General features: G+C 40.7%; 1 protein-coding gene across 2 annotated transcripts in view; it reads right to left on the bottom strand.

Moving 5' to 3' along the window:
• Positions 1-1,141: 1,141 nt before the first annotated feature.
• Positions 1,142-15,562, bottom strand: part of CACNA1D (calcium voltage-gated channel subunit alpha1 D) — a 302,650-nt gene continuing 288,229 nt past the window's right edge. For both annotated transcript variants that reach the window (XM_084832473.1, XM_084832474.1), the window contains 5 exons: positions 13,515-13,664; positions 11,425-11,588; positions 8,456-8,577; positions 5,649-5,969; positions 1,142-3,555 (listed from right to left, as the gene is read on the bottom strand). In XM_084832473.1, the coding sequence (XP_084688599.1) occupies positions 3,262-3,555; positions 5,649-5,969; positions 8,456-8,577; positions 11,425-11,588; positions 13,515-13,664 (1,051 nt within the window). In that variant the 3' untranslated portion in view covers positions 1,142-3,261. The remainder of the gene's footprint in view (positions 3,556-5,648; positions 5,970-8,455; positions 8,578-11,424; positions 11,589-13,514; positions 13,665-15,562) is intronic.

Here is a 15,562-nt window from a genome sequence, read left to right as displayed (position 1 = left end):
TAATAACCCCTTCTCTGGGCTAAATATACCCAGTTCTTTTAACCTTTCCTCATAGGACTTGGTCTTCAGGCCCCTCACCATCTTTGTTGCCCTCCCCTGGATATAGTTAAGTTTGTCAATATCCTTCTTAACTCGTGGTGCTCTGAAATGGTCACAGTTCTCCAGCTGACATCTAACCACAGCAGTACAGAGTGGCAGCATTATGTCTCATGATCTGGACACTACTGTTGGTGCAGCCCACAATTGCATTCACCTCTAGCTCCCGCATCTCACAGCTGACTCATGCTTAACTTGTGGCCTATGAAAACCCCTACATCCTTTTCACATGTATGGCTGCCAAACCATGCACCATCTCATTTATCCTTCCTAAATGCAGGACTTTACATTTATCTCTATTGAAATTCATTTTGTTAGTTTTGGCCCAATTCTCCATCTTGTCATGGTCATCTTGAATCCTGTTTCTCTCTTCTAAGGTATTAGCGTCTCCTCCCAGGTTGGTGTCTTCTGCAGTTTTGAGCATCTCCTGTACTCCTTTGTACAAATCATGTATAAAGGTACTGAACAACACTGGGTCCACAACAGAACCCTATGGCATCCCACTTGTTGCTTCGCTCAAGGTTGGTGGCGAGCCATTCATGAGCACTCTGAGTAGTCATTGATGAGATGCCACTGATGAACAACCAGTCCACTAGATTTTTCACGGTGACACTGTAAGATGCCAATGTTCTCAACTTCAAAGAAAGCCAACTCAGGAAACGCTGCCTGCGGTTTGTGGAAGTGGAAACAACACGTGTTTCTTTACTCTTTATCCTATAGCCCAGCCTTCCCCAACCTGGTGCCCTCCAGATATGTTGGACTGCAACTCCCATCATTCCCAACCAGCATGGCCAATGGAGGAATGTAGGGCACCAGCTTAGGGAAGGCTGCTATAGCACATGGCAGGTACTTCCACTGACACTAATCACGCTGTTCCCATACATTTCAGCGGAGCTTGTGCAAGAGAACTTCCCATGGATTATGCCCATGGTGGCCAAGAATAGATGTTCCAAAGCATAATACCCTATTGTATTTTATCACATACAGGACGAAACCACCTTTAGGATTCCATTTGTCGAAGCTGTTAGTAAAAAGAGTCCAAAGTATAATAAATTACACCTTTTTATTCTGAAGAACATTTTGCATTTCTTTTCATACAAAATGATGTCGGTCAAGAAATAATTTACAAACCCTTAAATTCTCTCCTGACATTTGAAAGAAGAATGATTCAAGAAGAGGTCTGTAAGGTATCCATAGCAAATTGCCACTGTGTACAAAATGGTAATATTAACATAGTTTTGTATATGTCACAGTTTTAGAAATGTGACTTGAATTGCTACCTATTTTGTTAATACAGATAAACCCTGATAAGGTTACTTGGCAGAGCAAGTCAATTTATCCAGTGTTAATAAAATAGACGTTTGACATGTATCTTTCTCCAAAACTGTGTTAGCCTCAAGATCAGGGCTTGGATCCAGCATCTTCGTTCCTCCGCAGCAGTTTTGGACAGCATATGGTGGGCTGCAGGGTTGGAGGAGAGGATGCGGAAGCAGTATCGTTCCGCTGGTGGAACATCAGTGTGGGATCCAACCCCTGGATTTTACTGCATTACAAACAATATCTAAGCCCTCCTTTGATTGCATAAAAATAAATCCTGGAAACAGTACACATAGAACAACAAAAGGTGAGGCAGCCATGCCATACGCCTAGCATTAGGAATTGTTTGGTTCTGTAAATGACTGTTTCATCACACATCCCACTTCAAGTTGAGTAACTTGTTAACATTTTGCATTCACTGCTAAACTACTTCTTCATAAGCAATCTCTACCAAGAAGAATACTTGTTCAATTACAGCTCCGTCGTATGCCCGTTTATTCAGAATTGAATCCCACTGTACTCAATAGGGCTTACTCCTGGAAAAATGTGCATAGGATTGGAGCCTTAATCTGTAGTTATGTATACCTCAAGGTTAAAAGAAATCCTTGTTAGAAGTGGCCCAATCTGATTTATTTCCTTTTATTTACCTGTTATTGCAGGAGTTGTAGTAAAAATAAATGCACAGCTTGCTTTCAATCAAAACGGTCACAGATAATTCCACATTTCTTAACCTTTCAAATATAAGACTGTAAATAGTCATCTTCCATGTTTTATGTTGTAAAGTGAGAGTCCTATTGATTCAAAATATTTTATAAAATTTCTGTAGCATCAAGTTTCTTAAATCTTTACCTCAAAAGCGTTTTACAATGAAGAAAGAAGAGGTGGCTCTATTTAAATATTTAATCCTATAGCTCTATACATTCTAAGTAAAAATACTTCTAACTAGAATTCTGTGGAGAATTACAATAATTAGGCTCCATAAATATTGCTGCAGTTCAATTACGGTACAATAATTACAAAATATAGAACATCTCTTTACAAATACAAATGATTGTAGATTACAATTTATTTACAATAAACTCTGCTATATAATTTTTAACAAACTATCTTATCGAACTCTACTTTAACCTGGTTGCAAGTGCATTGGTAAAAATGCAATTATTCCAGTATAGTTTGCCCTTAATGTGATAGTCATAAAACGGACCATCTTTAATGATATTTTCCTATGTAAACTGGTGTTACATATGAGAGAAATGCTTTTCAGCATCATTCCAATAAAATAATCTCTTGTAGGTAGAGTTTGACAAACTGAATTAGGCAAATACTAAAAAAAAAAAAGGAGGCAAATTTGAAAACAAATATCTGAGCTGATATGCTGAATGCAGTGAACATTTGATATGTTGTGTAATCAGAAGTAATGACACTTTTGATTGTCATCACCATATCCTTCTCCTGAAGACCGTTTTTCTAGTGCCAAACCTTATTCCACTGAGACACTTTTACGCTGTTAAGGGCAGCAGCACAAAATGGAAAGGCAGCTATCTTTCAACTTTTTCTCCATTGTTTGAAAACAGGCTGGTTAGAATCTCCTTGAAGATCTAAAGATCAACCTTCACTCATGGATGAGCCCAAGATTCTGTAGCAAAGGCCTTGTTGACATTCTGCCGCTCTGATCCTGATTCACCATACTGGAGAACTTATTAATAAATAAAAGTATGGCTTCCTCGCGATGTGACATCATCACTCGTGCAAAGCTTGATTCCTTATTAATTCCAACTAGTGCCTAGCATCTTGGAACTATGAGGCACTTTTGTTTATTTAAAATCAAACATTTTTTCTTACTAAATACTATAAGGTTGTAATGCATATCATTTCATCAGCTAAGTCTTCTTCATATTTACCAGTATCTGGCTCTTCATCACTATACCCAGGACCAAAGTCTTGAAGTTCATAATCCTGTCTGTTTAAAATGGGGAACATGTCACCATTAGTTCCATTACTAATGTTCCCATTGAGAAGATTACTTGCAGCACTTTCCATCTCATCAATTGTCATGTCACAAGCATCTGCAATCTCATGTTTTGTAGCCGAAACAAACTTTGGGTCCTTTGCATACCGTCCTAATCCTTCAGATATAAGTACCTGAAAAAGTAGCAGCATAAAAATTAATTTGACATTTAGAAAAAGAAAGCAAAGGCAAATAGTAGCAACATTTCAGTACTTTCTTTCATTTTATAGGTGGAAAAAACTTGTATCATGAGATTGTTTTTGTTGTTCATGGGTCTTCTGGGAAACTTTTGTCTAAAGATACAATTGTTCTGCAACTATGATCTTCCAAAGTATAAAATGGCCCATTCCCAAGGAGATCTGTATAGTTGTGTTTCCAGCACAAATTCCTCTGACTTCTCTCCCAGTCCAGTTTCTAGTGTCTTTTGACTAAGTGAAGAGGTAGGTTAGTGGATGGGGCTGAAGGAAAACAGGATACATTCCTGTTTTCTATCGTTGCAATCAAAGTGATTCTAACTTGCACGTCTCAAGTAGAAATCCTCCAGCTTCCTGTGAAACTTTGTTAAAGAGCTCATTAACTGGTTTCAGCTTCTGGCCTGATATACTGACAAAAAGGGTTATAAGTTACATTTAACTGTATGGCATTAACATAGCAGTAAAGCTATAATTTAAATTTTTCTGCTGTTCCTTGCTTTCCTGCCTTGGGGTCTCCATCTATATGTCTCCATGGAAGAGTCAGCAGCCAAAGGATTTTTGCTCACCCCAAAACATCATGGAGCACAGAGCATAATAAACTCTCTTCTAGCTTAACAGATAAAACAGACAATATAAGGAGGATACTCAACACGTTATCCACTCCATTAATATTTAATTCTTTTGGCATTAAATTGAGAATAATTATGTCACTGCTGAGTAGAAAGGAAGAAATACTGAGAACTATGACTGCTGTTGAACTTGCATGAATTTTGCTGTCTTGATAGTTCCGTCTAAACAACACTGCTGCTGTATCGGTGTTCCTTCCTTATCAGGCAAAACTCATAAAACAGTCTCGTTTAAAAAAAAATGAAACCGTTTCCTCGTTTAATATGTTGAATTATTCTGTAGCCAAATTAGCCTTGCCACACATATCCTTATTATTAACTGTATTTTACTGGTGGTCAGGGCCCCACCAGCTATGGAGGGGCAGGGGTGACTACCACTCTAATATTCCTCCTCCAGCCCATACCCGATGTCTGCCAAAGGCAGAGCCAGCAGGTATTCCTCCTCCTTGGCCCCACCACCCAGCCTTTTAAGTGGGTTCTACATGCTGTTCAGGCTCTCAGAGCTCACTTGACATTACACAAGGCATCTGGGCCCCTGAGAAGCATCAGTTGCCGCTGTGTGGTCTTGGCAACACTGACTGATGTCACCTGAAATGTGATCCTCTGCCTCCTCCTTAAGGCCCACAACGGGGCAGCCAACAATGGCTGGCGAATCTCTCCACCCCCACTTTTGCCCGCTGTTGAGGGGAAGAACAGGGCTACTTCCCTGGTCCCACTGTCCCCAACTGGGGAATCCTGTCTGGGTACTGGGATTAGAGATGTTGGAGAAATCTGAAATGGATTAAAATAAATTGAGATTTCTGTAAACTGGTTCGTGCTTTCCACACTGGACCAGTATCTGTGGGTCAGGTGGATTCTGTGGATAATAATGACTTGCTTCACTCAGTTATGAGGATGAACAACATAAGAATTATAAAGTCCACACTAAGATGTAACACCTGAAATCTGATTTTGGAACATAGCATCTCTAGCGATTAAGACAGAATGAAGTAGCCAGCAGTTTGCCTGCATTGCTGACATGCATCACACATAACCCAGTATTCATGCATTATGTGAATGAGTGGATAAAATGAAGGACAGCCAGTGTGGTGCAGTGGCTAGAGTGTTGGACTGGGACTCGGGAGATCCGGGTTCTAGTCCCCACTCGGCCACGGAAGCTCACTGGGTGACTTTGGGCCAGTCATTGACTCTCAGCCTAACCTACATCACAGGGTTGTTGCAAGGATAAAATATTGAACAGGAGGACCATGTAAGCCATGTAAGCCCCCTTGGGTTCCTTGCAAGGGGAAAAAAGGCAGGATTTAAATGTAAGCAGAAAAAAGTAGGTGCAATGCCAGGTAATCCTCCGTTTTCTGAAAAGATTTCATTAACATCACAGAGCTCATAACAAAAGCTCAAAGCACTTACTGCTTCTACCAAACTGTCCGCGCTTCTTTGCTTGTCACTCTGCTTGTGCCTAAAGTCACTCGGTACAGTCAAATTAGCTGGTGTGAATGTCCGATAGGCAATGTCAGGGTCATCCGTGTACCAGGAGCTCCTATGCAAAGAAGGCAGGCTACCGTTCATATGTTCTGTAGATTCTGCTCGATCAACTTGGATAAGAGGTGTATAATAAGGAGTACGGTCCCGGTTGGGTGGGGTAGCTGGTGGTGTGGCCCAGGAACGTGTTGAACGACTGGGGGAATGTCTATGAGCTTTACTGGCATCCAGACCTGCAACGGCCATGACCTGAGGGAGAGATGAAAAGCTGATACGCTCACAAGTATACGGAGGCAACCACAGACAGCTCAAAAAGTAACTGTAACCAGTAACGAACCTTACTTTTCATCTCAAGCCAAGTAAGATACTCAGGCAGACATTTAAAAAAAAAACCAAGAGTAAAGAAGGGAGGAAAACTGATTAAAAGACAACAAAAGACCACTGTTTGAAGTATTCCTGCATGATTTCTTATTCTCTCTCTTATAAGAAACCATGTGACAGTTTGGCTTAAAAACTCCCTGTAGGTGGAAGGTTCCTGGCAGGAGACCTGAAAAGCTATTGGGAATTTTGAACAATCTTGGAGTTAAGACACTTATCACAGCACTGGTCCAGAATTAAGTGTGCTGTCAATGGCTACTAGTCTTGATAGCTATATGCTATATCCAGTATCAGAGGCAGTATGCCTATGCACACCCGTTGCTGAGGGACACGACCGGGAGGGTGCTGTTGCACTCATGTCTTTCTTGGGGGTTTCCCACAGGCAGCTGATTGGCCACGGTGTGAACAGAATGCTGGGCTAGAGAGACCTTTAGTCTGAACCATCAAGGCTCTTTGTATGTTCTTATGTGTTTAAATTCCATTGGTTAATGTGGCTAGTTGTGTGCTGGATTGTGGCCCTAATGACTTAGATACAAGAGTAACTAGTGTGCCATAGCTGTTTGCCTGCATTGCTGTCATGCTTCATGTGTAACACAGTATTCTTTATTATATGAAAGAGTAGCAGTGAGCCTTAGGCTTATACATTTCCTCCTTCCTCACTGCTTCACACACTGTGATTTCCTAAAGGACTTCCAGTTTCTTAGCGAACAGTAGTTTACCATTGTATGTGAACATGGCAAACTATGTTTTGCTCAAACCACAGTTTGCCTGCAAACTAGGATCACAAACCCGCATTTGAACTTGTTTGTGGGCAAACTATGGTGTGAAAAAAAAACATAGCTTGTGATGTTCACACCTAATGGTAAATCATAGTTTTCTGAGAACTGTCCTTTACGGAACTGCAGCACATGAGAGAGAGAGAGAGAGAGAGAGAGAGAAGGAGAAGGAGGAGGGCGGGGAGTGCATCAGCCCAATCTTCCTACTGCTCATTTGGCATTATATCTGAATGCAGCTGAAATGTTTAGATGCATCCAAACCTAACATTTTAATTACACTTGACTAGTGATGTCAGAGAAATCCACAATGGATTCAAATGAGTTTGAATTTCTATTAATCCAACCTCTGGGTTCTGCAGTGGACCGGCTTTTTCCAAGTCGCACAGATTGTGTGGAATTGTGGTCAGTTTTTTTTTAATTAGGGGCGGGGAATTTGCTCAAATTAATACTTGCGCTAATGTGCATTAGCACAAGTGCACGTCTGCGCTAATGCGCACTTGCACAAGTGGAACAAAATTCTCATACATCCCTAAAAAATCCTATTCCATCAATGAGTGGATGATGGAACAAAAGATGCCTGACAATCAGAGAAACACAGAAGGAATGGATTTAACAAAATGGATACATCCTACACTTGACCTGCCTTCCTCATTTGAAAAAACAAGTGGGCTCCTCAACAAAAAATTGCAGCTCCCTTTACAGGAGCGCTCCTGTTCAGGATTCCAGCCAGCCATGCCCTCTTCCAGGATGCTGTAAGGGGCTGAAGCAAGTCATTCCATCTCCCTTCCAGTTTTTGTTTCCAACTGACACTCAACATTCCATCACTACTCAGCATGCGCAGTCCACATTGCACTGATTTCTGCCCAGCCCTGGTCCCCTGGTTGTTTTAAAGAATTCTTTTTGTATGTCTGCAAATCTCAGGGTTCTCCCAAGCATGCTGAGACCTACCTCTTGTTTCCATTTGTCAGCAAATACCCCCTGAGTTTGCTATTAGAGGGAGTGCTTGAAATGTTGGGCTTGCTTATTGATGTAAAATATATAAATCAAACAGTACTTGGAAATTCTCTAAATTGAATAAACTCCTGGATGACTCAATGTAGTGTTTTTAACACAACCTACCTCCTTAGATCCTCTTCATGAGTAGGACCCTGTCTTGCCAACTCTGTTCTAGCATTCCAGGCAGCCTCTTTTCACTTGTAGCTCCATATCATTTTATCTTTCCCATCAGGCCCTTTATCCCTCTGCAGACTGGGCTTGGGGAAGAAATGCTCGCTGACAGACTGGGAGCACAAGAGCACCCCCTTGGTGATCATTTGCAGCTATAGTGGCATGGCATCAATTTGAAAACTCAAGACTTAGACTACAGTTACATTTTTCAATCCAAAATTCAAGGTAAGATCCAAAAAGCTGAGATCTCAGGAGTCTAACATGGGCTGGCAGCCTTACAAGGTTTTTCAGTCATCTGAGACAGCCATGCAGTTCAATATTTGTGTATTCATTCTAAGGCAGTGATAGAAAATTACAAATCAAACATGTAATCTTGCATCTAAAGCTGGATGTATATTTTGTTTTTTTACTGACCTGCTGTTGCATTAAATGCAGGGGCAAAGCAGTGTGGTGATGAAAGGTTGGGGGAAGTGTTATTTCATCTTGACTGCTCTGTCTGCGGAGGCATTCAAAATTAAAGGAAGAGCGGCGATTTGCTGAAACATGAAAAGAATTGGTGGTTACTATTTTCTAGAGACAGATTCTAGAAGAGTAGTTGTGTTAGTCTGTTGCAAGAAAGATGACAAATAATTTTGTGTCACTTTAAAGAGAACCTAAAGAGATTGTAGCATTTACTCAAGGTAGGAACCCTAGGTAAGCACAAGAGGTGTTTTGTGTTGTTTTTTCTGCTGGGCCTATTATTTGCCCTGGGTGTATCTGCTAACAGAATGTCATATTTTATCTTTTAGTCTCACCTTGTAAAAATGATTTCCCCTCTCTGGACCTCTCTCTCTCCCTCTCTCTTATATATAACCAGACTGCCTTGTTGCATTATTGTAGATCTCAATCATCTTGTTCAAAAGTTAGTATTTTATTTTCCCTGGAACAGGGAAATATTTAACCCAGACATGTTTGGCATGTTTATACCTTGGGGGAAAAGGCTTTTAAATGGCATTTCTTCTTCAGGGATTCTGAAGGGGTCATTATGATGAATTCTCTGTCATGCTTACACTTGTAAATTCATTCAATACCTTTAAGTTTTTAAAATTTAAAAACTTCTAGGTTTTTTCAGTGAAAGATATCGTGTCGTAGCAAATGGTGAAGTTGAGGGGAGGGTAACAAGAGGTCATCACCACTTTGGCAGGGGGTCTGTATATTTACCAGAGGGCTTCTTATGGCAGAAGTAGAGACAGGGTGCAACTGGAGATATTCCATGCAGAAAAAAGAATGATGAATGGCCACCAGTACCACTCATACCTTTTATATGATAGTAACCCTTAGCTACAATTAGAGTATTTTTAGGGTATTGCAATTGGGGCATGCTGCTGGAAATCAGCATTGTATGGGGAGATCCATGAAGCAACTGAGTCCATAAGGAAATAATGCACAAAGATTACAATTCTGATAAGGATCCTGAGGTGACACAAATTCACATTTACAACAACATACTTTCTTTTTGGGACACTGAAAATAATATATTGACAGTGCAAATACGTCTCAAAAATGCAGGCAAAAAACTTCCACACTCTCCTGACTTGCAAATGAGACAACCAATAAAAAGCAGCCGATACGTATTGTTGGATATGGAAAAAGTAATCTTTAGGAAACCTCTTCTTGCTCTTTACAACTGATCCCACCCAGTTAGTTTGTTTCCCCTTTCTAGTAGCCACACTAAGAAGCCCACCACCCTAACTGTACTGAACTAGAGTCTTACTCATTTTCTTGTGTTTATAAAAACAGTCTGGGTGTTAATCATAAAGGCCAAAACGTTTCATGAAATATTGAAACTTAATTGTCATTTCCTAAGAAATGGAAAAACAGGGAGGGTGTATGCTGTTTTCTTTTTCGTAAATAACCACTGCTAAAAGCTCTAATCATGTTAGCAGATGGTGTGTCTGTGATGAAAGGGTCAGGAAAGATGCCAAATAAGTGAGTCACTGAGACGATAGTGCTGGTTATTTAATTTATATCAATATTGTCAGCCTGTGTACGTGACAAAAACATTTCTCTTAGAACAAAAACTAACATCAACCAACTTGGTTCTGATCCTAAACTGCAATTCTTCCCTATCACATGTGCAGATCCAACTGACAATATCTACTTGCAGTTCATAGCAACCTTAATTCTTTGAACACAAAAACTGGGATCATGTTAGCACATGGATGAAGCAGACAGGCTAGAAACAGATGCAGGGCTTGTCTATGCATACGAAAAAATATAGTTGTCAGTGGTCTTGGATTTCAGTTGCAAATGTAAATACATGTTATCCTTTGCGTTAATCTTCTATGATGGAGGTGAGAGGAGTAGACACAGCCTCTTTACTAATGCTGGGAGACCTTCTTTCTCTGATTAGGTTCCTTTTGACTCCTGTCTAGCTAGACTGCTGGACAGCTATGCAAGCATTCATGGGGATTGGATAAATTGCACTGACAGGCTGCCTTCCCACCCTACCAATGTTAATATTTCTTTACTATTGTTAACTGGGAAACCTCAAACAAAGGTTTGTGATGAAATATATTTCCAAAAGGTCTAGCACTCTAATTCAAAGACAATGAAAAGTTAATTACTGGAGGGACATGAAATGTAACCAATTTACTCTGGATCAAATAATTTCATCCTTTTTGAAATGTGAAGGGTTTCAGCATGTGTAGCAATTTTCTACAAATTATCTTACATTTTGGCTCTATTTTCCAGACTTTCATATCTAAGGTTAGGGGCAATGCACTGGTTACAGCAGATTTAATTTTCAATATGTTTGGATAGTGGCAGCTACCCTAAGTGGAGCTAGTTAATCCAGCATTGCTTTGATTGTTAACTGTAACCCCAGTGCTATTTTGTGAATGAGTTAAGTGCGTAAGAATGTAGGGAGACTCCTGCTGAATCAGACCAAAGCCCTACCTTGTCCAGGATTTTGTTCCCACACTGGCCAGCCAGAAACCTATGGGAAGGCCACAAACAGGACATGAGCGCAAGAGCACCCAGTACCAGTTGTCTCTGTTATTGTAACCATGTACAATGAGTAGAATAAAGTTGGTACCATTAGCAGCATCCAGCAGTGTCATTCTGCTAAATGTCAGTGTAAATGACATTGTGCTAGCAGAAACTACATTCCAAACTATGTGCAAGACGAGATTCCAACTAAAGTTATGTTTGTGCAAGCACAGTTGTATAACTGGTTGGACAACCACTTGCACAAGAGAAAGATTTGGCAGAGCTCTGCTAGTGCTATTTGAGTTTGCGGATTATACCATTGGACACTGCCCCATGGGCCCAAGAAACATGCATGGATCCAACAGAAGGCAAACAAGTCCATATAATGAAGCCAACTTTCCTAGTGTACTCACATGGAGGTGTTGGAGGTAGCAGCCGTCTCCTAGGAGATCTTTTTGAATCATAACACATCTGTGACTCATCTTCTTCAAAGAAACCATGTGGGTGATGGTAGCCCTTCGGACGTTCAAAATCTAAATCATTGCAATGATATCGGCTGTGATAGTCATGAGTATACCTGAGGTAAAGAAACAGTTGGTTTATAAATACCAAAAACACTAGCAAGCCTATCATTAGCATTTTGTTGAGTGGCTCCCAAAAGTCTAATTGGATATGTTTCATGCTGTTTTATGCTACCATATACAGGCTAATCCAGTATTTAGCATAACATGGGACTCAATATTAATCACAAACTTGATAATACCAATTTCCTTATATCAACCAACTCTTTACCCTGCAATTATGATTTATTTTACCTAACTCCTAGCTTTAAACTTTAATGCTAGTTAATGGGATCCTTTAGTTAGAGAGCTTCGGCTATTGGGCGGTATAGAAATGAAATAAATAAATAAAATAAATAAATAGTTAATGTTTTTCTTGTAAAACACAGATGAAAGGATCTCACAGGAATATGTTGAAAAAAACAAAACACCATAACAGCACCAAGTTCTCTCTTCCAGTGTTACTATTACCTTTTGGATAGGCCAGATCCACTTTCTGATCTGTAATCCTGTGGCGTTCACTAGTGCCAAGCCCCTGCTCTTTCTGGCCACTACAAGATTCTTGCATCCCAAATACCCTATTTCCCTAAGGCACAGAAGCAGTGAAGGCGGGTGTCTCTTTTTTTAGTGGGATGGTGAATCTGCTCTGAGTTTCAGTCAGAACCAGCCAGAACTCTAAAGGAGCTATTCAAGATTCTGAACTCATGTTAGGGATAGGGTTCAGCACTTTGGATAGCTCCTTTGTAATTCTGACTAAAACCTAGAGTGGATTCACTGTCCAACTGAAATAGGAGCCACCAGCCCCCACTGGCCCAGAGTAATATCTACACGTGTGCACTGTAAAAAAAATTGGCCACTGAGTCTGTCAGATGCAATGGGCACCTTTTAAAACTTGCATTTGCAAACACATTATCACAGGAAATATGACAGCCAGGACTGGGAAACAGTCAAGGCAGGACTTTGGGACAGATATCCAGGCCCCCGCTCAACACAGTGAGCAGGAGGGGCCCCAAATGCAGCAGGGCTGGCTTACCACATTTGACTACCAGTGTCAAGGCTGGGCACCTGCTGGGGGGCCACACCCCAGAAGGGCCCAATGGCAGTTGTTCTTCCACATCACCATTGCAACCTGCTTGTTCACTTGCCTCTTGCTCTGGCTGAGACAACAGTGGTGGTGGGGAGGAGGAGGAGCAGTAGATACCATTGCCTGCTGGCTCACGGGCTCTCTGCCTGGCAAGCAAGCAAGCAAGTGGTAGCCATGATGAGCAAGAGGATGCAGCTCGTGACAATAGTGGTGAGAATGTAGCCTCACTAATGGAGGGGATCCACTGCAGTTGTCTTGCCTAGGGGCCCTCAAAAACCTGGAGCCAGCTCTGATAGTATGTCAGCACATTTCAAACAGCAGTTATGCAAAGGACCAAATTTAAGCACAGACTCATTCTCAATCTCTCTCTCTCTCCCCCTCCCTTCACCTAACTGCAATGTAACTGCAATTTGATTAATGACAAGAATATAGTTATAGATGAGTAGAACAGCCATGGAAATGTACACAAGAAACTGAATAGTAATCTGTGGTAACATGAACAATCAAGTTTCTGTCTTGTACATTCAGACCTGCAATAACTTGGTTCGGGCGACACAGAACATCTGCAACAAAAGATTAAATTAAATGTACTGCCTGCCTACTATAATTTCTTGTTGAACCATGTTTTCTGTCATAGAGAGACTACACCTATTTGTATGTGCATCGTCTTGCCTTCCTTTTTCGTGTATAAAATTCCCTACATAATACAGTTAGGCTGCAATCCTATCCTCACATACCCAGACGTAAGCCCCATTGAACTCAGTGTGCTTACTTCTGAGTAGACATGAATAGAAGAATTGCATGGTTGAGCACATATGACTTACTAAATTGTTTTCTGAGTCAAAGCTAGTAATCTTACCTGCTTCCTGACAACATACTGTCTTCTTCATAGTACTCGTCACCACTAAAATATTCCTGATCATCCAAATAACAATCATCGTTATAATAATCTCGAATTTCATGATCTTCTCGGCATATTGTTGGTAGATGCCTATCACCTGATTCTGACCTAGAGTTAGGACATAGATATTTGAGGATGCTATTGTGTTCAGTTTTTATTTTAACTTCATTTCTTAAAAGAGCAACATTAACAGAAACTTTTCTAGCTGCACACTTGTGTTACAATAGCATTCATAAACTTCCATGCTTATGCAGTGCCATCTTTTCCCATATATTATTGTAGTAGTAGTATGGTGTAATATCTATCACCATAATCTTTCCCTTCAGATTTGTCTCTACTGCCATTTTTTTAAAAATGGCGTTATAAGTGTCACTTTAGACCCAGAAAACTGGGTTCCCTTTGCTTCTTTAGTAGTTGACTATTAGATGACTGTTTCCATCTGAAACCTTAAAGTTTACATAGGACAAAGATATAAAATAGCATTAATTGGAAGAAAACTATCCTAAGGAGGAAGCAAGTAAGACTGACTCCACGCACATCAGATGTCAATGGTCCTACTCTTGTAATATAAAACACTTAAGATTATGTCTGCAACCACTCTTTTGTTATGTTCCAGAATTAGCCACAAGTACTGTGTTGGTACAAAAAATCCACAAAGAATAGTTTTAATTAAGACGTTGGGAGGGGCAAACTTTGATAAGAAAATACAACAAGTGATGTTGTGGCAGACATATCCAAAGGTATCGATCCACAACCAAGTTAGTACAGAACAGATTGCTGAAGCAATCACATTGCCGTCAACAGACATTAACGTATTTTAGAGCAATGGCTTTCAATCATTCCAGACTCCAGACTCACTTTAACCCCAACCTGTAATGTTACATCCACTTATAATTTTGTTCTTATATATTATAACTGCATTTATGCTAGTGATAAGCAACTCCTGTAGCAACTACAGGAGTTTCCCATGGGGAATTATGCTTTCCCCATAATTAACTTGCTTTTCCCATCCACGCTTTTTTTTGGCAGGGGTGGGGGTGGAAGAGAACTGTAAAACAAGAACAGAAACCCTCAAGATTTTTCTGAGAGTTCTCCGAGAAGCTGTAATGTTTGCACCCCCAGGCGATCTGCTTCCTAGTCTCCCCCTTTCCCAGAACCTGAGCTGGGATCCATTGGAAACTCCATTTCCCAGGCTCCCTGGCGGTAGCAGACATTCTGTGTGAGGGTCCATGCCTTTAAAATGAGCCCTTACCAACTGCTGGACAAGGTTTGGGGAAAGGGGAATGGAAGGCTGACAGTGGGAAGTGCTTGCAAGAGGAGACGCTCATTACAAGCCAGGCCAGGACGGAACTTCAGTGGATTTGTAGAGCTGGCTCATGACTGGCTGAGGGGGGACACTTGAGCTCACCATTCTGAATCCCCTAATTATGAACCATTCCACCGCCACTAATTTATTCCTTTCTTTGTCTTTCTTTCTCTATATCCTTCTGTTTCTATCTGTCTGCCTTTCTCCTTCCCTCCTGTTTCTTTTTCTCCAAAACAGTCATGGCTTGTGTAAGGATGTGACCCACCAGTTGGACAAAATTTTGGGACAACTTGATATTACAGTTTCCTCCGCATGTCTCCCCAGCAGTGTCTAATAAAGGGAATGTATGATGCAATTTCATGGCATTCCCCTACTCACATTTCAGTTAACTGGGTGCCACTTGCAGGGTGCAGTGAAAGACTGAATATGATGATACCATGTCTTATGTTTGTTCAAACCATTTGATGGATGCATGGGAGAGATATGGGTTAGTGATAGCCACATGCTCCCTATAATATTATTGGTTTTAATCTCATATTTAATAGTATGGCCATAATATTCTGAGTAATTCCCAAGGGTCTCACAGTAAATAATTACTCATATATGATACTCACATTGAACTCACATAGTAGGTTTGATCCAGATTTAGTTATACTTACCACAGACCCACTGAAATCAACTGGACTTAAGTTACTCATGA

This window comes from Heloderma suspectum, chromosome 2 (genome assembly GCF_057233095.1).
Source record: "Heloderma suspectum isolate Gila_16-S chromosome 2, 16-S_ref, whole genome shotgun sequence".
NCBI lineage: Eukaryota > Metazoa > Chordata > Lepidosauria > Squamata > Helodermatidae > Heloderma > Heloderma suspectum.
Note: the sequence above shows the minus strand (reverse complement) of the source record. Positions and strands in the feature narration are given on the sequence as shown.